At 54.6% G+C, this 26,543-nt stretch overlaps 1 protein-coding gene across 1 annotated transcript in view; it reads right to left on the reverse strand.

Annotated features, from left to right (window-relative positions):
- TBX4 (T-box transcription factor 4) overlaps positions 1-24,942 on the reverse strand; it is a 41,291-nt gene extending 16,349 nt beyond the window's left edge. Inside the window, exons 1-5 of the mRNA XM_072882136.1 lie at positions 24,931-24,942; positions 19,508-19,666; positions 18,454-18,548; positions 6,067-6,186; positions 4,050-4,197 (exon numbers count right to left, since the gene is read on the reverse strand). Of these exons, the coding sequence (XP_072738237.1) occupies positions 4,050-4,197; positions 6,067-6,186; positions 18,454-18,548; positions 19,508-19,666; positions 24,931-24,942 (534 nt within the window). The remainder of the gene's footprint in view (positions 1-4,049; positions 4,198-6,066; positions 6,187-18,453; positions 18,549-19,507; positions 19,667-24,930) is intronic.
- Between the last annotated feature and the right edge of the window lie 1,601 nt (positions 24,943-26,543).

Raw genomic sequence — 26,543 nt, forward strand, 5'->3', positions numbered from 1 at the left:
CAGAGGCTCTATCAGGCTGATTATCTCCACGTGTAAAGATTTGAAAATACATAAATTAAGATTTTTACTCTAAGCGTAGGTGGCTTACAATGCTTTCTTTAGGATCAGATAGACCTCGCCGTAACTAAACATTACAGCGGCTGCTGATTTCTTAATCCATTCTCAACATGAGCATTTCTCAGTTGTTAAGCCTGGTGTGAAAGAAGCCTTTCATGGTCAAAAAATCCCCCAAGAGGAAAATATACAGCCCACATTTTCAGGCCGTGGTGCGTGAGCTGGGCACAGGCTTACCTGCCGCAAAACCTGCTCAACCAGAGGGGTTTGCAGGCAGATTACAGAGCTCTGCACTTAATTTCTTCTCATTTAAAATCTGCATGTTTTTATGTGTCTGCATTGAAAAATGCCTCCCATGCCTCTGACCGTAACTAATAATTTACCGCAATAGATAACTGGCCAGTGGAAGAAGCAGGACTGAGGTTTTTGAGACTGTGAAGAGGAACGGTTGGTGGCTGGATTTTATGGGCTGGGTGTCAGAAAGCGAGGTTTTCCAGCGCCGCCTGTAAGGCATCCCCTCCCGCCAGCACCGTAAATAATCTTCAATCTAATTCCGTGGATTGCAGCGAGGGCTTCAGCTCCATGGCTTATTAATTAAGCTGTTTAACTTACGTATTTTAAGCCTCAAATGTACCTACACTTCTCTTTATGAACTCCATGGGGCTGCTTGTCCCTAATGTTAAGTACTACAGCGCACAGAGTCGGGGCATGGATTCATTTATCAACGAATCCATTGAAATAATGCGAAATTTCTGCCCGTTTATTTTTCAGGTGAGGTCCCAGGTGCCCAGGAGCCACGCTCAGAGGAGCTGCACCCCACGTCGTGATGTGTTTGCCCTTCAAACCTGCTTCCCCCCCACGCCACGTAGGGTGGCTGCGGACGGGGAGGAAGCCCAGCAGCTTGTCGTGCTCCAGCTGCGCCTGTGACCGCGAGCCCATAAAATGCACCGCGTACTTCTTCCGAGACCCCCGTAACACCACGCGCACCCCAGGCTGACCCCCAGGATCAGCTCCCCACGCTCGATGTTAACTGGTAGGTGAACAGGCAGGGAGAGCTGGCAGAGCTCCTTTCTTTTTTTTCTCCCAAATAAGCGTCTACCAAAAAAATGGTTAATCCAGAAAAGGAATATTGAGCGCAAAGATATTTTGCCGTGCGCCTCTCCCCCGCCTCCTCGTCCCTCCTGTCCCCAAGCAGCAAGCGGTTTCTGTCCGAGCCCCGTGCGTCGGAGGGGATCACTGGAGGGGATCGCTCACCCGCAGCAAAGCCCTGCGGGCAGGGCTGGGATCGGCGGGATTTTGGGACGCCGGGAGGAGCTGGAGCCCAGGACGGTGGGAGCCAGGTAGGGAGCCCGGTGCCGCGACACCTGCAAGCACCCGCAGCGGCCGAGGGTGCCAGGCAGGCCAAGCCGGCGCGGCTCTGGCTGGGCAGCTGCCCGCACACCGAAAAAAGCACCAGCGGCAGCCTGCAGAAATCATCGCTCTGCGTGGTTTTGAGGTTTGGAGAAAATCAAAGACAAAAGGAAATGGCAGGCAGGCTTCGCTGGAGCATGAGACGGCAAACAAACCCTGTGGGTTTTCTGACTTGTTTTTCTTAGGGAGCTTTAAGAGAGCGTTTGCAATCGCTGGGAACAAATTCCTAGAAATGAGAAGCTGTTTTTATTCATCATGTAATGCCTTCGCAGGCAGGGCTGGGAGGACTGTGCCATGCCGGGCAGACACCTCGCAGGCACTGCCTGTCCCAGGGACACCGGCCACCTCTGCAACAGCAGAACAGTTTCCAGGGTACGCCGCTAGGAAAACTCACGCTCGCCTGGTACGGAGGATCTGTACCCTGCTGCTTGGGGGCAGGAGGGACGAGGAGGCAGGGGAGAGGCGCACAGCAAAATATCTTTGCGCTCAATATTCCTCTTCTAGATTAACCATTTTTTTGGTAGATGCTTATTTGGGAGCAAAAAAAAGAAAGGAGCTCTGCCAGCTCTCCGTATCTCCTCTGTGCGCACAGCAAAAAGTGGAGTACCACTTCTCTAAAGCAGATGATTAATTTAGAAGCCTAACGAGGAACTGTCTGAGAAGGGGCTAAGTCCCATTTAGCCAAGCAGGTTGTCAGTGCCTGAACCGCACAGCGACCTGGGCGCTTAAAACAGGTTATTCCAGGCGTTTTCCCAGCAGCGTGCGAGCGAGCGTGCTGGGCTGGGTACGAGGCAGGACGGCTCGCGTGGCACGAGGGGACCGAGCAGGGCTCGCTTGGAGCATGGTCACGGCATTGTGCTGCAGGTATCACCCCAAAACGCAAACTGGGGTCCCCTCTGTGTCACTAGGGAAGCTTTGTGGGAGGACAAACAGGCTGCTTATTAAAAGGCGGGGGGGGAATCTTCCCTGTTAAAATGCAGTGTTAAAATCGCAGTTAAAAAATGACAAAGTCAGGAAAAGCAAACATTTAAAGTTGCAAAACCAACACTGCACATCCTGTTTGTTTTACGGCCACGTTGAACATCCTGTATGTTTTATGGTTTACATTTTACAACGTAAACAGTCATATATTAGGCGACACAGTGAACCAAGAGAAAAACACGGGAGTAAAAAAATGCCACGTGCAAAGCAAGCAGGTCGGTACGGCTGCTGACACCAAAACGTCGGCATTTGTGGGCTTTATGTAATTTTTACCATGCAGCCCTTAACGCACATTACTTTTCATTTCCGTGGTACTTTCCCCCTTAAAGAAGAGTGAAGGGGCAAGATCGCCTGTGATTAATAATGTCAGCATTAAATGGTCCTGATTAGCCTTTGAAGTTCACACATGTTTCATTGGGGTCAGCAGGTTGGGGAAGAGGGTCAGGTCCCGGCACTGCTGACGGCTCAGCGCAGGGCTGGGTTATCACCGTGTCACCCTGCCAGAGCCCGGCTCTGCCGCGGCACCGCGGCAGCGACGCGCGGGATGGGCGCGCTTGCTTTTTGAAGCTCGAAATTTGCAGAAAGTTACAAACGCAGCAAAAATCCTGAATTTTTCATAGCGTTTTAAGCTACTAAGGTCACCCTGCCCCAACCCCGTAAAGCTCCGTCTGATTGAGCTGTGTCAGAATCGCGCTTTCTGCACGGCTTTTAGGTGGCATCAGGACAATTCACTCCACGTGAAAACCTGCTCTTTAGAGGCTTGATGCATGATCATTTTGAGCAAGATAGATACACCCCTTCTCCCCCTGCACCCTTCTTCAGGACCTTTTCACAGCCCCCCTCGCCCCCCAAACTGCTGCTGCTTAAAAGGCTGGCAGGTTAAAAACCACATTTGATGATACAAAGTAGATTCTCTTACCTGTGGTACCTAGGATGGCACTAAACCTAAAAGGATTTTAAACTCTATCTTCCTCCAGCCAGCAAGGTTTGTTTAGTTTTACGTGACTTTCAGCTCGGACAGTGCAAACCAGACAGTAAAAATGCATGTATTTTTACATGCATTATCGAAGCACTCGTTTGCCTGGCAGGCTGGAAGGGCCCTTGTGCTAAGTTATTAAATGCGCTGTGGTAGATAACCGTGTACTTCCCACTTCTGCATTCGCAATACACATGAATTAAGATTTTCCAGATAAAATACTTCATCTTTTACACGGCTGCCAAAGCCAGCTTGGAAAATAATGAGTTTATGCAACCTGTTTCTGCGAGCTGTATATACCGTGTGCAGCAACAGCCGGGCTGAAAATCCCACAGCGCTGCCTGGAAAGTTCCTGGGCAGAAAATAAAAGGTCGGTGGCATCCGGCAGACAACGACTGAGCAAGTCAGAGGCTGCATTTCCAAGGGCAGGGAAGCACGCAGGCAGCCACTGCAGCCCCCTCCCGCAGCGTTAAACTCTTCCCCGCCCAGCTGCACTGGCAGCACAACATAAATGTTGCTCCTCGTTATTAAATTAACTGCGACATCCCAACCAGCATCCCAGTCCAGACACAAAGTCAGCATCGCGGGCCCACCTCTGACCAAAACCCTTGCAGAACATCTCTCTTACATGTCCAAAGGGATCCAGGTGGTTGTTGGTGAGTTTTAGCTTCTGAAAGGACACCAGCTGCCGCATCCAGTGTGCTCCCGTGGCAGGTGAGTCGGGGTGCACGTACAGCCGCCCCGGCATGGCCGGCTCTGCCTTCCCGGCCACCATCCTGCAAACACAGCGGTTACAGATTGCATCACCTCGGCAGCGGTCGCCAGCCCGGACGTAGGAGAGTGTTTGGTCCTTGAACTCGACCCAGCAACCCTCCCGCCAGCCCTGGAGGGACACGCTGGGGCACAGGGGCTCGGAGAGGCTCCTGCTGCTCGTGGGGTTTCAGGGATCCGCGTTTCAGCATCGCAGGCTGGCAGAGAAACCCCGTCTCTGCTCCCGCATGGTATTTCCTTGGGGCAGTGTCTCTACGTGGCAATTGTGTTGGCATTGGTCAAGGAGGAAATCTCGTCTGGGTTTTTGGAGAGGACGAAGCCTTCAAAGGCCATTCTGCACAGGGAGAGAGCCTCACACGCTTCCCCAGGAGAAGGTACCTGCGAGCAGGAACAGGTACCGGCGTGGGTGCACCCTCCGCAGCCATGCAGGGCTCCCAGAGCCCCTGGCCGGGCGGCAGCTCCGGTGGGAAGGGGCTGCTCCCCACTCCGGAGCTGCGTGCTGGCACGTGGTGCTGCCCCTCGTACCCTTCTGCCAGTTCCCCTTGCCCCCACACCAACATCCACCACCAGCTCTCACGGACACGAGACCCAGCCATGAGACATCACTTAATGGCAACTCCCCCGTTACCGTGCATTGTTCTCCTCTTATAAAACACCAATAAAAGCGATATTACCAAAACCAACAGAGACTTTCCAGCAGCAATAAAATGAAAAGGGGAAACAGCTCTAGGGCTGGCAAAAGCTAAATTAAACAGTTAACAGCTATCCATCATCTAGGGCTTAATGGCTAAAACACAAAGTGGCCGCCGTGCCGTGGAGGCCCTCAGTCCGCTCCTCTTACCCAGCGGCACTCCAGGACAAAGGCGAGCGGAAAAGGGATTTTTTAAAACTAGAGCGGCCCTAATGCGCAAGTAAATTACTACAGTTTTATAGGATGTCACCGGGCTCGTTCCCATTAAGATGACTACGAAGTTTTCCATTGCTCGTCTTTTCACCAGGCAGCAGTTGGTGGAAGGGTTTGGGAAAAGCACAGCGAATAGTCGCAGTGAGGGAGGCTGCTGTGCGCATTTGGGGTAAAAATCAAAAGAGAAAACAATGTGCTTCCTTCCTCAGAAAGCAAAATTCATAGCCGCCTCTCGGGTAAGTAACCTTACTATCAAAGGCACCGGGAAGGGAAGAGTAACAGAAGAGAAAGAAACTCCAGAGGAAGAAAGAATTAAAAGAAAAAAACCTCTAAACTGGACCTGGCATTGGACTGCCATAGGGGGAATTGCTGCTCCCTTCATCTGCTGGATCAGCGTGGCTGAACCAGGGCTTTGAGTGAACCACCCCACGTTTTGCTTTACAGCTGGTCGCCTAAAAGCAAAAATTGCTATAGAAGAAAGGAATTTAAAACTTTTCTCGACTCATGTATACCTAATTTTTAAGGCCTACTGGACTCAAGATACCTAATTTTTAAGGCCAAAAGGGACCATTAGATCATCTAGTCCGGCCTCTGGTACAAGGCAGGCTGTGGCTTTACCCTCTTCCACCTGCCCATGGCCAGATAACCTACGCTTGGCCTAAAGCATCTCCTCTGAAAAGACATCCAATCTTAAGCGCTTTGGAAACAAACAATCCACCGCCTCCATTAGAATTTTGTTCCAGCAGTTAATCGCCCAGACTGTTAAGAATATTTTATTTCATATTTCTCTGGTTTTAACTTCCAGCCATCGGCTCTTGTATCTATCGCTGCTCCATGAAAGAGAGCTCTGGGATGTTGGCATCCCTCCCGTGGGAAGGTATTCATGTTGCTTTCTGAATTTGCACAGCAAACGGTCGATCCAATTGCAATTTTCTTATGGAAGAGAAGGCAAACAGAAATGTTCTCTTACCATTTATTGTCACAGAATTTATACCGGTGGTCGTCAGCTGGGACAATGTCGATCAACAAGATGTACTTGGTCTTGGGATTCATTCCGGTCACTTTAACCTTGTAACTAGGAAACATCCTCCTTAGGAAAAGCAAAGGGTTAACACGTTAGTGAGCGACCTGGAGCAGCGCTGGAACTGATGGAAACTTGGAGCAGCACCCCAAAAGGCAGATCCACCATGTGATGAATTCACGCTAGGACAAATGAGCTACAAAACATTATTGCTGCTTATACGCCACCTGAATTAAACTCACTCTTTCCAGAGCACGGGCTGGACAGGGCTAGTGCAAAATGGGGCACAAATTTTGTGGGTATGAAGGTATATAGAGGGGGGTTGTGGGCCAGTGCCAGGAAAAGGTGGGTGTAGAGAGAGATATGGGGGGGTCAACACACCCCTCCTTATGGGAGGCTCGGACAGGGAGCCCTCACTACCCCAGGAGGCTCCACACGGCTTATGGCAGCCTCAAAAGTGCATGAAAAGTCAGGAGATCTGACTACATTTCAGAAGAAACTAAGCACGCGCAGCTTTCTCATTCCCACGTTCCCAATGTCCATGACACCAAGTCCCACCACTACTCCCACGCAGTAGCTGAACCTGTGTTCCCTTCAACGGACTGAAAACTGAGGATCAGTAAAGCCTGGGGGGAGACTAAGGGTTAAACCCTGCAGTGGTGCAGACACTCACCGCTCCTCTGGCCTTCCCGAATTTCCCAAATTCACAGCACGCCCGTTAAACCTTCCTTGTTCGAGCCAGGAGCACCGCAGAGCTCCCCGCTGAAAATGCGCCCGTCCCACTGATTTACCATTGACTTTAGCGGACACGTAGCAACCAACACCAAACGGGGAACGTCGCATAAACCAGTGTATCATTAAGGAACGTTTATATATATCTTACACATCTAAAGAATCTTTGCAATATTAAAGAATACTTTTTTATAACACTGTGGCCATGAAACCAGTATGGTTTCAGTATGGAAACCATCATGGTCTGGTCTTGTGATCCAAAGGAGATGGCCCTGATGGCTACGGGCACTGCCATGGGCTTCCCGAGCCCTTGAGACTGCATCAGGAGCCCAGATTTGCAGGATCAGGCACTTTACATCCTCAGAGTAACTATTTTCTTGGCTCCATCTTCCCAACCTCCTCCTCATCCAGTAAAAAAAAAAACAGTTGAGCAAACTGGCTCACCACAGCTTCAAGCAACTAGCCAGAACAGAAAATTCCCCCTTCCACTGGCGTAAGGGGACGGAGGATGAGAATTGCTACATCCTGGAGTCATTCTAATTACCCTAATTAAGAAGGGCCCAAATCCTGATGTCGTTTCTCCATCGGACGTCGAGGCCACTTTGCCCCCCCCTTTATCCCTCCTTCCCCTGCGCCTTGCCCTGCGCCCGGCCGAGCTGGCCCAAGTCCGCAGCACCATTTTGTCGCTGCTTGGGGAGAGGGCAACAAAATGGGCCCTGTTCGAAATCATTTCAATTGACTCTTTTAACTGCCCTGCATAAATTCCAGATGTTTACCATGTAATTAGCCGGGACTAAAAAGGGGTGGTTTACCAATGTCCGTATTTGATTTTCATTCATAAACTCTGCAATCCTCTTAGCCTTGTCCTCCTACAGGTAAGCACCTGGATAAATACAGTAGGACATTTCAATTCGCGAATACACAGCCCAATTCACACATCGAAAAAAATTGCATAAGGAATCCAATCTGAATGCCAAGATTTTTTTTTTTTTAAATTAGGCCTTAAAATGACATTTCAAAATGAAACAAAAAAGAGGAGGAATTGATTAAAAACCAGAAACGAGATGGATGCTATTTGACAGTTACTGCGTCGTACCAGGCAAACGTCCTGCATCGGGGATTTTTATAACATCTAGCTTCTGAATTTCTTTTTTTTCTCAATCATTTCATTTACTGTAGTACATCCAAGCTGCTAAAGTAGCCGGACTGATATATTGTAAATGTTAAGTGCTTTTTTAATGGCATTTAAAATTAAGCTTCAGCATATGGAGTTCATATAGCATGGACATGCCTGAGTTTATAATGTTCTTTAGTATAGCCCTCTAAAATAAATACAAAGAGCCAAAGTACTACTATAATATATACAGCTGAAATTCTTTAAGGATAACAAATGGGGACTCACATCTGATTGAAGGTGTTGCTTAACTTGCAACCCGCTCGCTATCTTGCAGTGGTAGCATTGTACTCGGCAGTCGACAGACCCAGCTACAACCAAGTTTGCCAACTCTCCACATTCTTTTCCAGGAAAACACGGGGTAGATTTTAGTAATTTGGCTGTGCATGGACATTTCATCATTATTATTAGCTGCTGCATTTTGGCCTTAAAAAAAAATATGCGACTAATGTGCTGTCCAGGGACTTGTCAGTTTAATTTTCTTAATGAAAACATATTTCTCAACCCCTTGGCAGAGACTCATTTACTAAATATCTCTTTGCAATATGATACAAACATGGGTTGTGCGTTTCTGGTGGGAAGGCATGACAAACCGAAGAGCCGGGTCCAAGAAAATGCAGTCATAGTGTTTCAGTTTTTAAAAAAAAGGCAAGAGAGAGCACCTAATATCATGTCCTGGCCCGTATTAAATGTTCTGCTTGAAAGAGGGGAGCAGAAAACCACGGCGGAGGCACGGGGCTGCACCAGCCCTGCCCGGGAGTGGGGCTGTGCCTACAGTGGGTCTACACAGCTCCCCGTCAGCCGTGGGAAGGGGCCAAAAACCTGCCTGCTTCCCCAAATTTACTCCAGGTCAATGGAGCTACTCACAGCCATAGGCTCTACGCTCAGCAGTAGCTTTGCATAACCGACCCCTCTGCCAAATCTCTGCAGGCAGGAGCTCTCGGGCGGATGGGCGTCTCCGCAGAGGATGCTTCGCTTCAGCCAGCTTTCCCTGACAATAGCTTGCTTCATCATCTATTGCTCGGGGACCAGCCGCGGCAGAAGAATAACACAGTGCTGCAATAAAAATTTGCCAGTGTCTTGCCAAGCTCTGGGAAAGCTCAGCCTGGCTTTGGTGGGAGGTCTGAAGCAAGATCCGGGCAGACCCGCATTTTACCCACCCTCCTTCCTGCTGCCGCGCACGACTCTAAACCGGGTGAGAGCTTCGCTGCACGGAAACTGGTTACAAAAATTGTGAATTTGGGGCTTCCAGGGGAGCGTGTCCGAGCAGGCAGCATCTGACCCTCAGCGACACCTCCTGCATTGAAGGTGGCTGCAGCCCTGCTGCAGCTGTGCAAGTGGGGAAGCTCAGCGAGGTTAAGCGCTGGGCATGTGTGCAGCACAGGATAAACCAACTATTAGGTGAAGTTTAAGCCACCAGTAATCAGCAGATTAAGAGCAGCAATTCCTGGCATCGTCATCTTTTGTTCAGACCCAAAGCTTGGTCGGACACGGTGTCCCGGGGCTGCAGCAAATGCCCTGAACATGCAAACGCCGCCGCCATCCCTGGGGTGGGGGAGTCCAGGACCGGCCGAATTTCTTTGACAAATTTCTTCCCCTTTATGTTTGTTTTTTTGAAAGCCACACAAGGTGTGTGCCTAACCCACCAGCACACGTTAGGTGCGATGGCTGCTCCCGGCCAACACAGGGCAGCCAGCGGGGCCACTCGGTGAGTGGGAGCCACGGAGCCACCACCAGCCCCGCAACTCCCCTGCCCACCCAGGGACCGGCTGCGAGCCCACGCCGTGCCTCTGCGACAGCCAGCGATGCACAGGCGGGTGCAGCACAAGCAGCTAAGCATCAGCCCGGACAGTCTCTTCTTCTGCAAAGCATCGAGTCAGTAGACCCCAATTTTGGACATGTTCAAAACCCACTGTTCCCTCCCTCCAGCTCAACCCAGTGAAGAAGGGACCATCCAGACTCCTCAGCACCGTCCTGATGGTCTCCTACACCCCGCAAAGCTCTCTGCTGGGTTTCGTGGCTCTGACAGGCACGTTTCTACCTCCCTCCCTGCCCTGGCAGGGGCACGGTGCTGCTACGCGATGGCAGCAGCTCTCACTGCCCTACAGAGGAGAAAAGTTATATGAGCTTTTACATTTACACGAGAAAGCTGCCCTCAGAGAAAGTGATTACGGGAGAAAGGCTGCGGTGCCTCACTCCTGTGCGAGCGGGACACCTGATACGGCATTAAAATACCACGGTCTGGCACCCGGTCGCTGGGGGCTGAGGTGCAGGGTGATGCCCTGGGGAGGGCAGAGGGGCTGAGCCTGGCTCTGGGGACCGCGGGCAGTGGGAGTGGGACCGGTGTCGCCGGGGCTTGGCACCGCACTGCCACAGCCCCGGCTAAACCCTTCCCTGCAGCTCTGTGCAGATGAAATGTAGCAAAAACAGTAAAAGCCAGGAAAATAAACAAGCAGCACAATTCTGTAGGCCTCCCAAGCTTCAAAGATGATGTGCGAGTGAATTATTTGTTCTGATAATGAAGCAGTCGTTGCTTAGCTAAGTTTATGCTAGGCACATTTTATCTCTACATGATATTCACAAATTGTTTTAAAATTAACTGTTAGAATAAGCATCTCTTGTTTATTTATTTATCCTATTACTGTCCAATCCCCTTAACCATGGAGCAGTTTCTGACATGGAGCCAAAGCTTCTATTATGTTCAAACAAAGTTTAATTGATGTGTAATTGGTTGGTTGGATTTGGAAGCGAGCGATAAGAGGAAAGCTGTGGTTTCATTTGGGGCAGCAGTTCCCAGCCTTTCGGGCTCCCCAGGCTTGGCCACTTCATGCGCATCTTACTTGTGTTTTAATCCCCATACGAGCAGGCCTGCTTGGTCCTGGAGAGATGGGTGACTGCAAGGCTCCCAGCTCCAATAAAGTCTTATTTTGGGGCAAGGGACAGCAATCCAGCGCAGCCAGAAAAGCCAAAAGCATCAGAGCTGATCAAAGAGCTCAAAGCACTCATCTGAGTACCGGCTGCCCCACGCCACGCTGCACGCCAGGACCCGTGTGTCCCAGGGACACCGGCTCATGCCATGGTACTGCTGGGTGATGAGGTGGCCTCTGCAAACCCCTCGGTCCTCACCACCCTCCTGCTCACAAGGATTTGATCTGACCTTCCTTGCTTAGATGCAAACGTCATTTCTGATGCTCCTACTGATGCGTTAGCTGGGAAGGGGTTCCTCTGACCAGCATGCGGTAAGCAAGGAAGCCATGGGGAACTCAACGGGTACTTCCATAGCGAAAACTGCACGGAAGCAAGACACCTGAGTCCTGTTGGAGCAACCCAGGTCATGTCCTCACCAAAGGCTCAGTGCTCTCTGAAGCCCATGGGAACGTGTGGACCGGTGCTCACTGCATGTCCCTGTGGTGTGGATGGTGCTTCAGATACTACCGAGAGCTTCCTTCTGTCCTTTCAGGGGGTAGAAATGTGCCGTAGCCCTTCAGCAGCTCAGCAGCTGAAGTCCTATTTTCAAAAGGAGTTTTGATAAGACAAAGATTTCCAAAGACAGACAATGGTTTTACAATCCTTGATTTTGGGGTGGTCAAGTAAAGCAACGACTGGATTTTCAGAAGCTCCTGTACAGTGCTGTCTGGAAAGGTGATGCTTATGGCATATCAGGTTGAGAAAGGATCAGAAAAACAAGAAATCACTCAACATCCTGGCTAACAAGCCATATCATGGCTGAAAGACCACCTCCCCAGAACCTGCTGGGCATGCAGAGATGCCTCCAGTGATGGTTTCAAAGCACCGAGGCAGATGACATGCCTACATCCCTGATAATGACTAATGTGGCCCCAAACTCTCCCTGGGAATTGGCCATGGCCACTTAAGGATGCGTCTCCTCATCTTCATTGTGAGGAGGGAAAGGAATGGTGTGCAGAGGCTTCAAGGACCATGTTTCCATTCTGATGACCTTTCTTCTTTTTTCTAATTTCCCTTCTTTTGACAAGTATTTCTTCCACTGACTTAACGCATCTTTAAAAATAATATTCTCCAGGGCAGATTAAAACAAATTTGGGGATGTCAGCTGTTTCTTTTAGCCTTTTAAATGGCATTTCCTTTTTGATAGATTCTTGCTTTCAGAAAATACTTTAAAGAGATCAAAGAGTTTTTCAACAGGGTCCCATTTTCCCAGTGTATCCTAACCCTCAGTCCCTTATTTCTCTTATCACCCACGCCACTCCGCTATGACGCTCTGTATACAAAGTAAGAGCAGTTAACTTTGAAGTGCTGGATTAGCCCATGCCAGATCCTTGCCTCAGAATAACAAACAATACAGGTTCAACAGGAGTTCTCATCAGTAGTTCATTTTTCAGCCCCAAATTCACTGTCACTAACACAAGCAACATTGAACTCTCAGTCTATGGACAGATAGGAGAGATTTATCTGGTGGCAGGACCATGACCTAGTGATGAGAAGGTCAGACAGTTAAGGGATTTTTATATTTTGGAATGGCGAGGTTGTATTTTTTTCTTCTGGCTAGCGCATCTAATTTTTAAATAAAACATTGTTTCTCACATACTTGAGAACTTGGTTAGCTGGATGGCTGCTTTCATGCTCTAGAAACATTTCCTCTCTTTGCCCCACAGTAACTTTAACCACGGGCAGGCTTCTTGCCGTGGGATGCTTCTCCGGTGCTTTCATTTTGCCGTAACCGAAGTTGAGCAGAAGACGTCCCAACAAGCTGGAAGATGGGAGAGGTCGGTGCCAGCAGCCACCAGCAGCACAGCACAAAGGTACCTCAGAGAGAGGCTGTGCAAGAGCGTGGCCAATGACCCAGCGCTGCAGCATTTCAGGGCAGGTTTGCTCCCTCGCCAGCCCGGCTCCCTTCGTTCCTCCTCCGCAGCCCCTCCAGCTGCTCGGGCTCCGTGGGGGCTTTCGGAGGAGCCGTGGGCAGCCTTGGCGTCAGCGCCAGGCCACGCGCCGGCTCATCGGTGCAGAGCAGATGATCTGCAGACTCTATGCCCGTGAGCCTTCGACGCAGAGGCAGAGCCCGAGCGATGGTGGGGATCTTCCCCGGCTGGCTTGGGCTTGACCAAACCCTCCCCTGCAACCCTGGCCAGTGCTGCTGCAGCTCCAGTCTAAGGACAAGCAGGGAAAGCTTTGGGAACACCCTCAAGCATGAGCATCCCATGTCTTTAACAAACTAAAAGCAAGGATTGCTGTTTGAAGGGAGAAGCGTATTAAAAACTAAAATCCCATCCCTGCCCTACTCGGCGTGCACGAGCTCTGTCTTCCTTGCCAAAGCTGTCGACATCTTTAGCAGCACGGCCAAGAGGCATTGGAGTTTGCTCCTGCTCCTTTCTCTAAAAGCAGGAGTTTGCCCTAACAGGGTAATTCCAGGACCCTGAATTTAGGACTAAGCAGATCAAACATTCCTTAAATATCTACTTTATTTCCAAGTTTTAAATTGATGGCTCACATTCCATCGCTGATCTCGGATATTAACATTTGCTTTTGGATCAAAAACCTTTCACAGAGATTCTTGTAACTGCCTCAAAAGATTCTGGACAAATATTTCCCTTTAATTGTAATGAGAACTGGGCATCCATATGCCCTACAGAGCCATGGAAAATTTAACTTTTAAAGGATTATTCACAGAGGAAAGCTGCACCAGCTTAGCCAAAGCATTTATACTTCTTCAGACCTTGATGTCCTAAAAACTAGTTTTATTTTGGTTTACTAAAGTTGATTAGGAACAGATTTTTTAAAACTGAAATAAGCCACTTTTAAAATTAAACTTGAACATCTAAAGGGGGTTTGCGTCTTTTCCACACATGCAAGCTGCTTTATTGATTTTTTTTTCTGCGCAGTATTTTCCTACATATGCTTCTTAAAACCTACTACCACAAAGGCTGAAGCTATCTTTGTACCTGTGCACATCCTGCACTCTGGCCAAAACTCACTTTCAGTATCTCAAGCCTCCTGTTCACATCTCTGGGATGGTTGTGCTACCATAGAGGAATGACACATTATTTTCTCTTCAGTAACTGTTCATGAAAAAGTGACCAGACATCCTATGAACTGGTATTTTTTACTGATTAGCCATAAGCTTCGTCAAATTGTTTTTGTTCCTGGCAATATCTGGATAGAAACCGCAATGCTGCAAAGACTGGCACCCTGGAAAAACTAGCAAACAGCTAGAGCGGAATAAAGACTAACAGAAAGAAAGAAATCCTGAGCCAGGAAGACTGCGTGAGCAAAGATTAACTTCCTGCAGAGAGAAGGTCTGGAAGATGAGATTTCACAAAGAATTGCGAGAGACAAAGCGGGGTTTGCCGCAAGGTTAAAAAAAAAAAAAAAAATTACAATTCTTCAGTTAAATAATAGCACCTAAGAGCGAGAAGATGAAATCGGAAAGCAAGAGTTATAACGAAGACTCTCGTTCGCTTTCTGCTTCACCCACCCCTCCCACAACTCCATCCCTGCAGAATGCCTCGCTCCGGCTGGGAAGGTGTGCGCCTTGCTAGGACAGGCTAGCGAAGCCTTGCAAAGCCCGACAGGCACATCCAGAGCGATGCCCCGCGCAGCAGGGCTGCCAGAAGGAAGGAATTCAGGTGTACATCTGCGCCTCCAGCCTCCCATATACCCTGTCCCCTTGATTACCCTCTAAACTGATTTTATTAAATTGATTTAAGCGGACCTCACCGCCCGGAAAATTTTTTTTTTATTTTTTTTTTTTTAAATCAGTGGGAGGATTTGTGAACAATTATAGCCTTATTTATAAACACAGCTCGATGGGGGTGCTGGGCTCATTCACCCGCCCCGAGAAGGCGACCGGAGCGGGGAGCGGGACCGGGGAGCGGGACCGGGGAGCGGGACCGGGAGCGGGACCGGGAGCGGCCGCAGCCGCCGCGCCGGGGCTCCGCGGTGAGAGGCTGCTCGGAGGAGCCAGCCGGGCTGGCAGCCACCCCAGCACCGGGGTTTCCGCTGCAAACGGCCCGAGCCTCCGAAAAAAACTGCTCTGCAAAACGCCACTCGCGACGGTCAGCGCTTAAAGAAATCACGCGTGGCCGGTTTGCTCCTCGTTGCCCTCCGGTTTAGGCAGCCCCCGGGTGCCTACAGCTGCAGGCAACGGCACAGACGGGGCAACTTTTGCGCTGCAAATAACTCAGCCTTGAAAACCCGGCAACAGAAAAGCCTCTGGAGTAGAAATTCGTAATTAGCGCAAACCTCAAAGGGGAGGAAGAAGCAAAGGTTCTGATTTATGGAGCCCAGCGCCCCATCCTCTGGGCGCTGCCATGGGCAGGATTTTATGCCTGAAGGAGGCGAGCGGTTTTACGCAAAGTTCAGGGAACTTTGCTAACACCAACTTTTTATCTTTTGATGATCCTTTTCATATAAAATAATCTTTTTTTTCTTTTTCCCTCCCACAATGAAGCAGTCGAACATTAAAAAGATAGCGAGCGCATTTTAAAGATGTTTCCACTTTATAAATCAAGCTCTCTTGGCAACAACATGATTTCTATTTCAATGCTGAGCTTGCTGTGTTCTCCTAATGTCTCCTACAGATCAGTCCTAAGAGGGAGTAATAATCCCCCAAAGTAATTCTCAGCCCTAAATTCTCGATAATTTATAGTTGGCTCGTTCTGTGGAGCTCTACAAAGAATGAAACAAATGACTCCCCCTCTCCCCCCCACTAAGTTATCAATATTTGCCTTGTTTATACAAAAAGGCTATTTTACACCATTGCCATGGAATTAACGCTTCCGCTGAGCTTTACATTTCCTCTCCATTGAGTGAACTTGTCATTAAAGTCACTTTTTTTTGTTGTTTGAAATTTAAAAATCAGGCTTCAATGTCTTTTCGTTTGTGCCCCTTGAGGTCAGACAGACCGACATTTAAGTGATTTCAACTAACTGCATTCAGGGGCATCTCTGTGCCTGCTGGGAGGGGGATTAGACTCCTAATTAGTGCCTGCAATTAGCCGTTTTCCTTCTTCTTCCCCCCCCAATGCTAAACGCAAGTGCATACAAATCTCCATTAACCATCGTTTTTTAATTGGGTCAAGAGGAGGTTTATTATTGCTAACTCTTTATTTAAATAGCTTGGGTAAAATAAAATCTGCATGAAGTCACAATTTTCATTTCGTCATTTGCATGACGATTAACGGCGTAGCCCCGCTCTCGGGCTGCCCTGCTCTCAGCACGGACACGAGTGGCTCAGCCCGGCACTCGGTAGGAGCCAAGAGACTTAAGCGATCACGGGATTTCAGTTGCTCGATTTTTCTGCCGTCCTCCTGCTAATTATTTTCTGTTGGTTTGGTTTGGGTTTTTTTTCTTCTTTTTTTTTTTTTGCTTTCGGTGCTGCCGGAGAGCCCGGCCCGGGACAGGGCGGGACAGAGCCGGGTCCCGGCCCCGGCGCGGCCCCGGCGGCGGCTGAGCTCAGCGCGGCCCGGCAGCGCGGCAGGCTGCGGTCCCGCTGCCCGGCTCCGGAGCCGGGCACTCACTCCTACCACCCACAAAAAACGTTGCCCTTCATTTTGACACCATTTGCAGCTGGCCACCGAGGAAAGAAATGAAGTGACTATTCTGTTTCCTCAGCGTTTCAGCTATTTCTTTTTTTTTTTTAATTAAAAACTATTTATAAAAAAAAATAAAAATGCTGTTAGCTTGCTGGTGCCGCACTGATTTTCACAAATGGAGAGTTTGGCTTGATAACTTAAAAAAACCCAAAGTTTTGTACATCTTGGGGTCAACCCCCCCATCCCCTCGGCCCCATCCACACGCTCATGAAAGGTGACTACGTGTGCACTGCCAGCGCCACCGGACAAAGAATGTGGGACTGAGCCCTATACATATGGATTTGTTTAAACAATCCACGTTAAGACTTACAAAGAGATAACATGCACATTTGGGATGCTTAGGGTCTAGAATTTGGTAAAGATATTACACGTCCCGCACAGACATACTCAGATACTATAAATTAAGGGTGAAATATTTGAGGTCTTGATCCCCTAGTCTTAGCTGACTTAGGTAGCAGACCTAGCAAAATGAATCCGGCTCTTCACATCAGTAGACATTACAGCACAAGCACTAAGATTTTACACACCAAAATGTAGTGTGATAAGGACAGAGTTACCTGCACAATCACTTCATAAATAGGCCAAATAGCAAACAAATTGAAGATCCCGGGACATACACCCCCTCTCCAGGGGGACTAATGGGAATACCTTGGTTATTAGAGTAAAGCTTCCCCACGCTGGCCAGCTGCTGCACAGAGCAGCACTGCCGGGGACGGGGGAAAGGAGCGGAAAACCGCTCACCACTCCCCAAATCCAAAGCCGGGGGTTGGGGTCTGGGTCTCGCAGTGAGAGCAGCATACAGGGGAGAAAAGACCCCCTCGCCGAGCCCCCCGGCTGCCCTGCACGAAGGATCGGGGACCATAGGGAAAAAGAACTGATGGTGGGATTTTTTTCTGCTTGCTCCCCATTATTTGAGTGTCCTCCTCCACAGCTCTCCAGCACGGTGTAAAATCAGCAATCACAGGGCATGGCAGAACCACACAGCTGTGTAACAATTACATGGATTTTAGTACCTAGGTCTGGCAATTTTTCTTTTCCAGCAGCTGTGCTGCGAGCCCGCTGTCGCAGAAGCCAAGGACAGATATTTCGGTGCCCACACTTGGAGCTGGCTAGTTTTGTTGGGAACCGTCTGACTCCTGGGCTGGTGATGGCCAGAGGTTTAATTCTGACGTTCAGTTTTCTGACATTAATTCTGCTATCTCCCACCTGAGCAGCCCGGACGGGAAGGGAGCCCTGAGCGGGTGCAGGAACAGGTTTCCTGGAGAAGCGAAGCCTCTGCGAGCCGTTGGGCTCCCTCCCGCCTGGGCCTGGGCGTGCACGCTGAGGGGGCTCTGATTTGGTAAAAATCTTTGTTTGTTTCCAAGGGATGGCAGATTTTTTTTCCACACCTAACAGGATAAAAGTGGTACCTGTCTCTCTTTCAGTTTTGAGATTTAAAAGCATAGCCTAAGCCTTCGTATTGCTAAAACGCTGCTGCAAAGTATCCCAGCACAGGTCTTAGTGCACTGTGCAGAAAAGGGGAGTGGGGTTTGCTTTGGGAAAAAAAACAATAAAAGTAGAGCCACAATCATGCTAACATCTTAAAAAACCCAAATAATAAAATGAAGAATTACCAAAGAGGATTGGGACTAAATGTAGCAAATGACTCCTCAACTCTTTCTTGCATCCACAATCTTGTTGCCTCACTCAAACGCATGCACAGTTTACAGCGAAAAAAATGATTTTACTGAAATCTGCAATCACAATAATAATTTTTTTAAATGCTACTGATTGCAGTAGCTCTGCCAAACCCAGTCTCGGCAAACAGGGACATTTCATACGGATCAGAAGCAATACACGTTCGCGGGGAATTTTCACTAACCTGCCTGCTTTGGTTATTATCATTTCGGTGCCAGCTTCATGAAATTTCTTCCATAGCTCCTTCTCATGGAGATAGACTTTGATATTTTCTATTGTCTGGAAAAATAAAGATAATGAGAATAGCAAGAAATGACGGGGAAAACCTAGGAGAGGAGCTGGGAAGGGCCGCGGGCAGGGCAGCGGGGCTCGATGGCTGCGCACCCCGGACCAGCACCGCAGCCGAGGCGCCGGGCGAAGCCACACCAGCCTCGGTCCTGCCTGTGCGGGAGCAGGACGGAGTCCCAAAAATTCCACTGCCCTTTGCCAAAAATAAGAGAAACAAACTGAGGCCGGTTTTAATTGCAGACTTTCACATCCAGGCGGGACACTGCGGCTAAAGGGGTTTTCTTTTTTTTTTTTTTTCGGTAGGGGTTTCCATGCCCCGATGGCGCGGACGGACCCCGCTGTCACCCTGGGGCTCCCAAAAACCAGGGCCAGGAGCATCCGCGGGGACATCCGCGGGGACACCCGGATCCGCTGAGCAATGCCCGCTTCCGGGGCCGCGGTTTCTGCGCGGACCCGTTCCTCTCCGCGGGATGCCGGGGGCAACGCGGAGGCGCCGGCCGGGCGCGGGTGGCGAAGGCAGAGAAGCCGCGATGTGCCGAGAGGCCGCGGGCGGACCCGGCGCTTTATTTAGCAGGGCAAAAAGAAAAAAACAAAAGGAAAAACCCCAAGGAAACCCACCGCCGGGCCGGATCCTGCTCGGGAGGAGCGGCCGCGGCTCCGCCACCCGACGGGCCCCGATGGCCGCGGCTCTGGGGCTCCCCCCCCCCCCGACCTGCCGGCCCCGACGGCGGGCGCGGGGCGGCCTGCTTTGCACGGGGAAAAAAATAAAGAAAAGAAAAGAAAAATGCGATTTCCTCGCAATTCCCGCCCTCCCTCCCCGCTCGTGGCCGAGGGAGATGCGCGGTCGCGGGAGGCCTGGCTCCGGCCCCGCCACCCGCGCTCCGGCCGGGCTGGCGGGGAGAGCGAGGGGCGAAGCCGTCGGGCAGGACGCGGGGCCGGGCGGTGCGTACCTGCTCGGGGTCGGGGAGCTGCGGGCTGCTGAGCGGCGTGCTGCTCCCCCCGGCTACGCCGAGGACGGGGGAACCGGCGGAGGAGTCCGCATGGCCGGGCGCGGGGGCTGTTGGAAACCCTTCCTCGGTTTCAGACAGGCTTTTCTCCTGGAGCATTTCCTTGGGGGGAGAGAGGCGCACCGTTAGCTCGCAGCACCGGGGGCCACGTCCAGCCCCTGTCCCCCCCCCCAGCCCCGGGCACGGCCACCTGCGCGGTCAGGCCCTCCCGGCCCGGCCCGCGGTCCTTCCTCAGGCGGCGGCACTCGGCGACACCGGGACGTGACACCTCCGGCCTCAGGCGAAAGCCGCTGTGCCCGGGAGAGCCGGGCCGGGCCCGCCTGCCCCCGCGGGGGAGCCGCCCACGCGTGGCTGCGCTCTCGCTTGAGGCCCGGACAGCTCATCTCAGATGTGGCCGCAGTCCGCCCCCCCACACCAGCCCCGACCCTTTCTCCTCTGCCCCCCGCTTTTTGCCACCGTGCGGGGCCGGTACCCGTCGGGGAGGGCAGCCCGGCCCGGCCGGTCGCTCTACTCTGCCCCGTCCCGTCGGGGCTGCGGGGGCTGCGGGGGCTTCGCGACGGCGCTCAGGGCCGCGGCGAACGGTGCGGCGGAGCCGGGCGGCGTAACCAGGCGGAGTGCTGGGCTCCGAGATAAAAGGGCCCCTCTTAAACTTGGACGGAGACTGGGAAAAGCCCATAAAGATAAGGCCTGACAGCTCCGCCGGGGCTGCCGCGCATCAACCCCGACTTTTACAGCGCGGAGGGACGCGGCCGCCCGCCCCGCTCCCCGCTCGACGGACGGACGGACGGACGGACGGGCAGCGCCGGCGCGGAGGGCGAGCGGCCCCGAGGAGGCTGCGGGCTCCCGGCCCCGGGGACCGAAACCGGCGCTCCCCACGGGGAAACGCTGACGGCACCCGGAGCCGCGGGCCCCCGACGGAGCGCTCCTCACCCCCGGCCCACAGCCCCGGTCCCCTGCCCGGCGTCCCCCCCGCCCCGCGCCGCCAAGGCTGAGCCGCCGTCCGGGGCGGCGGAGGGGGAGAGCGGGGCTGAGACCCCCAGCTCCAGCCACAGCAGAGCTTCAGGGAGAGCTCCAGCCACGGGAGACGGACGGCCAGCCCGGCTCCGTGCGAGCGGGCACGCACACACGCCCGAGCGCAGCTGCACCGTACGCGACGCCGTCCCCCGGGCCGGGAGCGCCCGGCAGCCCCCGGCCGCAGCGGCTCGCCCGGTGCCCGGAGCGCACGGCCGGTCCCCCCGCCCCGCTCGGGGGGACGGGACGGGGCGGCCCCAGCCCGGCCGAGGCGCGGATGTTCCCGGCGGCCAACCCGCACCGCGGGGCCGGGGGGTGACCCGGGGGAGCACAGGCAGGAGGCGGCGGCGACGACCCCCGAGGGCCCGGCTCCTGCCCGCGGACGGGGACCCCCCGGTGCTCCCGCGGACGGAGCCGGCTCGCAGGCCGGGGAAGCAGCGGGGCAGGCTGGCGGCGGCCGCCCCGACACAGGCCGGGGGCTCGGCAGGCTGCACCCGCGGACCCCCCGCTCCCTCCCGTCCTCCCTCCGCACCCCGGGAACTCACACGGCCGGCCGGGGGGGCAGGAGGCGCAGCGGGGGGCTCCGGGCTTCGCCTGGGGGCGGCTGCGGCATGAAGGGCATCCGCGGGGCAGCGCGGCGGCTGCGCGGGGCGCTCAGGCCGGGCGCGGCTCCGCGGCCCCCGATGGCAGCGGCGTGCGGGGCATCCCCCGCTGCGCGGATTCACTTTCCCTTGATCTTGGCGGAAAATGTTCCATAAAGATCCAGTTTGGGGCCTTTCGACACCCTCCCTCTTTGTCTCCCCCCTCCCTTTTCCCTTCCCCTCCTGTTGCTGACGTTGCCGCTGTCAATCACGTCCCCACAGACCGGCTCTGGCCCGCTCCGCCCGGCCCGGCCCGCTCGCCTCGGCCCCGGCCCCGGCCCCGGCCCCGCGCCCGCCCGACGGCCCGCACCGGGGGGCACCGGCCCGGGGGCAGCGACCGCCCGGCCCCCGCGCACCGGGCCCGGCCGCGGCCTTCCCCGGCCTGCCCGGCCTGCCTCGGCGCTGCGCCGGGCCTGGCGGCGAGCGGAGCCGCTCGCTGCTCGGGGGGGAGCCCGGGGGGGGGGGGGACGACGCCCCCAGCCCCACCGCCCCCTCCCAGCCCCAATGGTCCCGGCGCTCCCCACTGCCCGCCGGGGAGCCGGGCCGGGCCGGGGGCTGCAGCGGGGGCAGAAGGGCCGCGGCGGGCGCAGGCCGCGCTGGACGGGCGCTGGGCTCGGCGGGCCAGGCGGTGCCGGGCGGCGGGACCCCGCGGCAGAAGCCGGGGCCGCCCGGGAGAGGCGATGGGGAAGGGCCGGGCCCGGGCGGGGGTCACGCTTCGGGAGGGGTCCGCAGCCTCCGGCGGCTTCCCCGGCCCTGCTGCACCGGCAGCCGAACTGCCCGTGTCCCGGCGGCCTGGGGCCGGTGTTCGGGTGCGGACCTTCCCGAGAGCCCGGGGAGGGGGACAGGGCTCCCCGTCCTCCCCGGGTCGCGACGGAGAGCCCCGAGCCTTGCCCCGGGGCGAGCAGGAGCTGGGCGGCCGCAGACAAAGCGGCGGCGAGGCCGGGCCGCCGGGGCCGCCCCGAGGTGAGCGCGGCGGGGGGCAGAGGAGCTCCCGGCCCCGCACAGCCCCGGGCAGGAGCCCCCGCACCCTCCGGCCACGGGCACCGCCTGCTCGGGGCTCCCACCGCCAAGCCAACCCCCCAAACCAGGGGGAGAACCCCCTCGGGAGAGTCCTCCAGCGCTGTCGCGACTCAACGGGCCACATCAGCTCTGCTGTCGCGATTACCAAGACACACACACCACCACCCCGCCGCAGCCCTCCTGTCGGGGCTGCTCGCCCTGCGCTGAGCGGCCCCTCGCACCCACCCGCTGCCGAAACGCGCCCAGGCTCCCGCGCTACCCCCTGTAGCTATGCTTATCGCGACAGCCCCACTGCTGCGCACCGTCCTATATCGCGACAGCCCCGCCTGGCTCTGCTCTGCATCGCGCACCCCCTCCGCCGGGTTGCCCCCCGCTCCGCGCCCGCGGGAGGGCGGCGGGCGGGAGCCGCTTACCCGAGCCGGCCGGTCCCGGGCGGGCGCCGAGGTGCCGCTCGCCTCCCGCAGCCCCGGGCTCACAGGGACACCGCCATGAGCCGGCGGGGCTTCACGGGGCAGGATTTTTATCGGGGTTTTCTTGAAAGTGAATTTAAACCCAAACTCACTCCCACCGTCACGTGGTGCCGAAATTGGGAACAGGAGCAGAATAAAAAGTAAACTAGGGTCAACCTCTTAATGAACCTTTTCCCCACTCCTACCCAAAAAAAAAAAAAAAAAAAAAAAAAAAAAAAAAGGCCCGGGCGGGCCGGGGGATGCCAGGGAGCGGCGAGCAATTCCCGCAGGAGCCGGCGGGGCCGGGGCCGGCAGCAGGTGAGACCGGGCCGGCGGCGGGCCCCGACGTGCGCCGGCGGGGCCGGGGCGAGCGGGGACCCGCGCCCGTCCTGCCCCCGCGCAGATGGAGCAGGGGCTGAGGACGGCCTGGGGGTGAGGAGCCGTCCGGTGTGGGAGCGGGGAGGGCCCGGCTCGGCCGGGGCGGGGGGCCCGGAGCGCCGCTCCCCGCCGCCGAGCTGCTGCGCTCGGCCCCGGGCGCGGCCGCGGAAGTTTCCGCGGGTCGTAGCTGCCTCTGAGCCGCGGGCCGGACCCGTGCCCCAACCCCACCGCCGCGGGAGGGGATGGCCCGCGCAAAGCCGCGGAGGATGCGCGCAGCCGGGCACGGCAGCCGCCCCCCGCTTAGACGGCCCTGTCCCGCCGCCGGTTCCCGCCTGCGGGCCGGGCTCTCCCCGCAGCCTGCGGGGCCCGGGGGGGCTGCCGAGGGCCGGGCTCCACGGCAAGGTGAATTTTTGTATTTGCTCTGCGGCTGGTGCCGGTCGCTCGACTTTGTTTGGACGAGTTTCCCTCCACGCCTTCCTCCCGCAGCCGCGGACAGGGACAGCGGGAATCACGGACGCTGCCTGCGCTTCCCTACGTTAAATGCTTTTTTTTTTTTTTCCCCCCCCTTGAAAAAAGGGCGGAGGGGGCGAGCCCCAAGTGGGGAGGATTTCATTAAAGCAAAGCCAAAGCCTCCCCTTCCTCCCGCCAGCCCCCGGCCCTCCCCGTTCCGCGCCGTGCGGCCCCGGCTGAGGCTGTCCGCGCTCGGCGGCACCCGCCCGGCCCCGCCGTGCCCTGAGCCCGGCCCAGCCGCCGCACCTGCCCGCACCGCGCCCCGGAGCTCCCCCAGCCGCCGCCCGCACCGGGGTCGGTGTCGGCGGGGCTCGGCCGGGGCTGGGGGAACCCTGCGGCCGGTTTGATCATCCCCCGGCCGGGGGGCCGGGGCCGGCGCCCAGGAGCGAAGCGTCCCCGCCGGACGGAGCCCCCCGGCCGCGGCAGCGCCGGGCGTTTACAGGAGGCTCCGGCAATTCACGGCGAGGCTCGAAACCAGCCCGACTGTCATCACCCGGCAGATAAACGGCCGGCTCCCCGACGGCAGGGTGGCTCCTATTCACGGCTCATCATCGCCGAGTCAAAGGAGCAGGCAGGGGGAGGACAAGCCCCGCTTTCAGGGCCCGGCGCTCCAAACCACTCATCACTGTCACCGAGCTCGCTCATGCCTTGGCCCTAAACACCGGCGATTAATAAAAGTTTACTGTCGCTTTTCTCCAATAATTACACTCAGTCTGCGGGCCGGGAAAAAACCCAGCGGGCTCAGCTCTGCGCGGTACCTGCGGGGATGCTCCTGCGCTTTTCCAGCCGCGGCGGCCGGCGCCGCTCCCTTCGGCTCGCTCCTCTTCCCCCCGAGAAACCCTGCTCCTCTTCCCCCAGGAAATCCTGCTCCTCTTCCCCCCAGGAAAACCTGCTCCTCTCCTCCCCAGGAAAACCTGCCAGCCACGACGGAGACGCGGGGAGAAGCGAGCCCCCAGCCCGCACCCGACGGCACCGTGCGGCCGGGCGGCCCCGACGGCGGCCCCGGCTCGGAGCCCCCGTGCGAGGCGGAGGGCGGCGGGGGGAGACCCTGCGGGGTCCGGCCCCGGCTCCCGTGAAGTCAGGACCGAGCCTCGGCCGCCCGGGTTGGCGCAGATGTATTGGCTTGAGCGGAAACTCACCGGTTTACACCGCCGAGGAGGGTTTGAATGGAGGAGGACTGAGGAGAAGTTGGTGAATTTGGCCAGTAATAAGGCTGGAAGAATGGAGTGCTAATACTGAATTATGCATGTACGCGGGAGGAATCACACAGCATCAGACTCGGGCTTCTAAACAGGGAGTGCCAAATTTCTAATAACTGTGTAATTTGCTTATTTATACCATACAAGGACTTACAAACCTCATTGTGCATAGCAGCTGGGTCATATTTCTTTACCCTTCCATTCCTCAGGCTCTTTTGCCAAGAGACTGGCACCAAACACTTCTAGGCTGAAAGGAAAACACAAAATTAAATTGCAAAGAAACGATGACAGGAAGCATGGGTAAGATACGGGCTGACATGCGGCCCTTTAATCTTAAGCATCCGCCTAAAATAGATGCACTAAGGGGGTATTGAAAATATGCACGGCTTTAAATGCAAGTGATTCTCCGCTTCTAAATCGTTCAGTCGAATTATCCGCATGTATTTGCCTGACCTGGACACCTTCGTAGGCTCTAAGGCTTTGTTTTAGACCATTAAGTAAATATTTTAACGAATGTTTTAAAACATTGTAAACTAATGTATTACTCAGTCTTGCACCAAGCTCCACAGAAACTGGGTAAATCAAACGAACAACCATATTCCGATTTGTTTGTAAATATTTGGGGGATATTTGATAATTTCGTCCCAGCGTACCAAGTGTACTTACCCCTCGCAATTTCAAGCAAAGCTATGTAGGATGCAAACAGGCAATGTTCACTACGTAACCAGTAATAATTAAACTATGAAGGGATATTCATGTATCTAGACATTTTTTAAAAGCTTAAGTATTTTACAAATGAAAGCAAACAATTGTGGAATTGTTTCAATTTTTAAAACTAACACTAATTTTGTCTAAATGCTCTGGATTTTTATTTTTGAATACGCTGTCTTACTATTTCTTAAAGTAGCATCTAGAAAAATAACATTTCAAGTCCATTGCACATTTTGTACGGAACAGAATTTACTGTGAGCTCGGCAACGCTCTGTGTAAGAATGAATAGTCCAGAGATCACTGCCTTGGTGAATGTCAGGCTGAGATAGTCCCCAATGGTCTTTCCTAGCCAAAGGTCTGATTTAACTACAATATATACATGAAAAAATTGCTTCATCTGCTTTGCAATTACTTTTTTGGTTTTTAAGGAAAAGAGCCCTAAAGCTACAGCGTGCTGGAGCACGGGAGCAGGCAAAGGGGGCCACGCCGAAATGGAAATAACGGTTTAAAAAATAAAAGAAGAACAATGCCCCGCGCTCAGCGCGTTGTGATTTTTACGCAGCCTGACTGCAAGCACCACGGCAGCCGCCGCTCCGCTCTGCTTCCTGCACCAAGCCAAAATGGTGCTGCCGGGACGGGGTCCGAGCAGGCCCTGCCATCACCGCTCCGCATGCGGCAGCCGCTGCCGCCATTTACAGCAGGTCAGCAGGTCAGCGCCTCTGGTCACACAAGCCGCCGGTTAGACATGCCGTGGTCACCGGCACCACCGGGTAACCTTGGCCAAGGCCCAGAGGATAGCCAGGGAGAGAAGGGACTTGGGCAGCGGCGTGGGTCGGGGTGGCAGCCTGACGTGCGCACGGAGAGGGGAGAGCAGCCCCAGGGCAGCTCAGCGTCCTGTGGGGACCTTGGCGGAGTGGGAGGACGCATGGAACCTCCTGGGTAAGCTGCTCTGGAGCACATGGGCTATGAGCAAAAACGAGATGCACATAAATCTACCAAGTTACAACACTGCAAGTCACTTCTCACCAGGCAGGAAGAAAAGAGGAGAGGCTTGTCTCAG

The sequence above is a fragment of the Ciconia boyciana genome, chromosome 17, assembly GCF_034638445.1.
Source record: "Ciconia boyciana chromosome 17, ASM3463844v1, whole genome shotgun sequence".
Lineage (NCBI taxonomy): Eukaryota > Metazoa > Chordata > Aves > Ciconiiformes > Ciconiidae > Ciconia > Ciconia boyciana.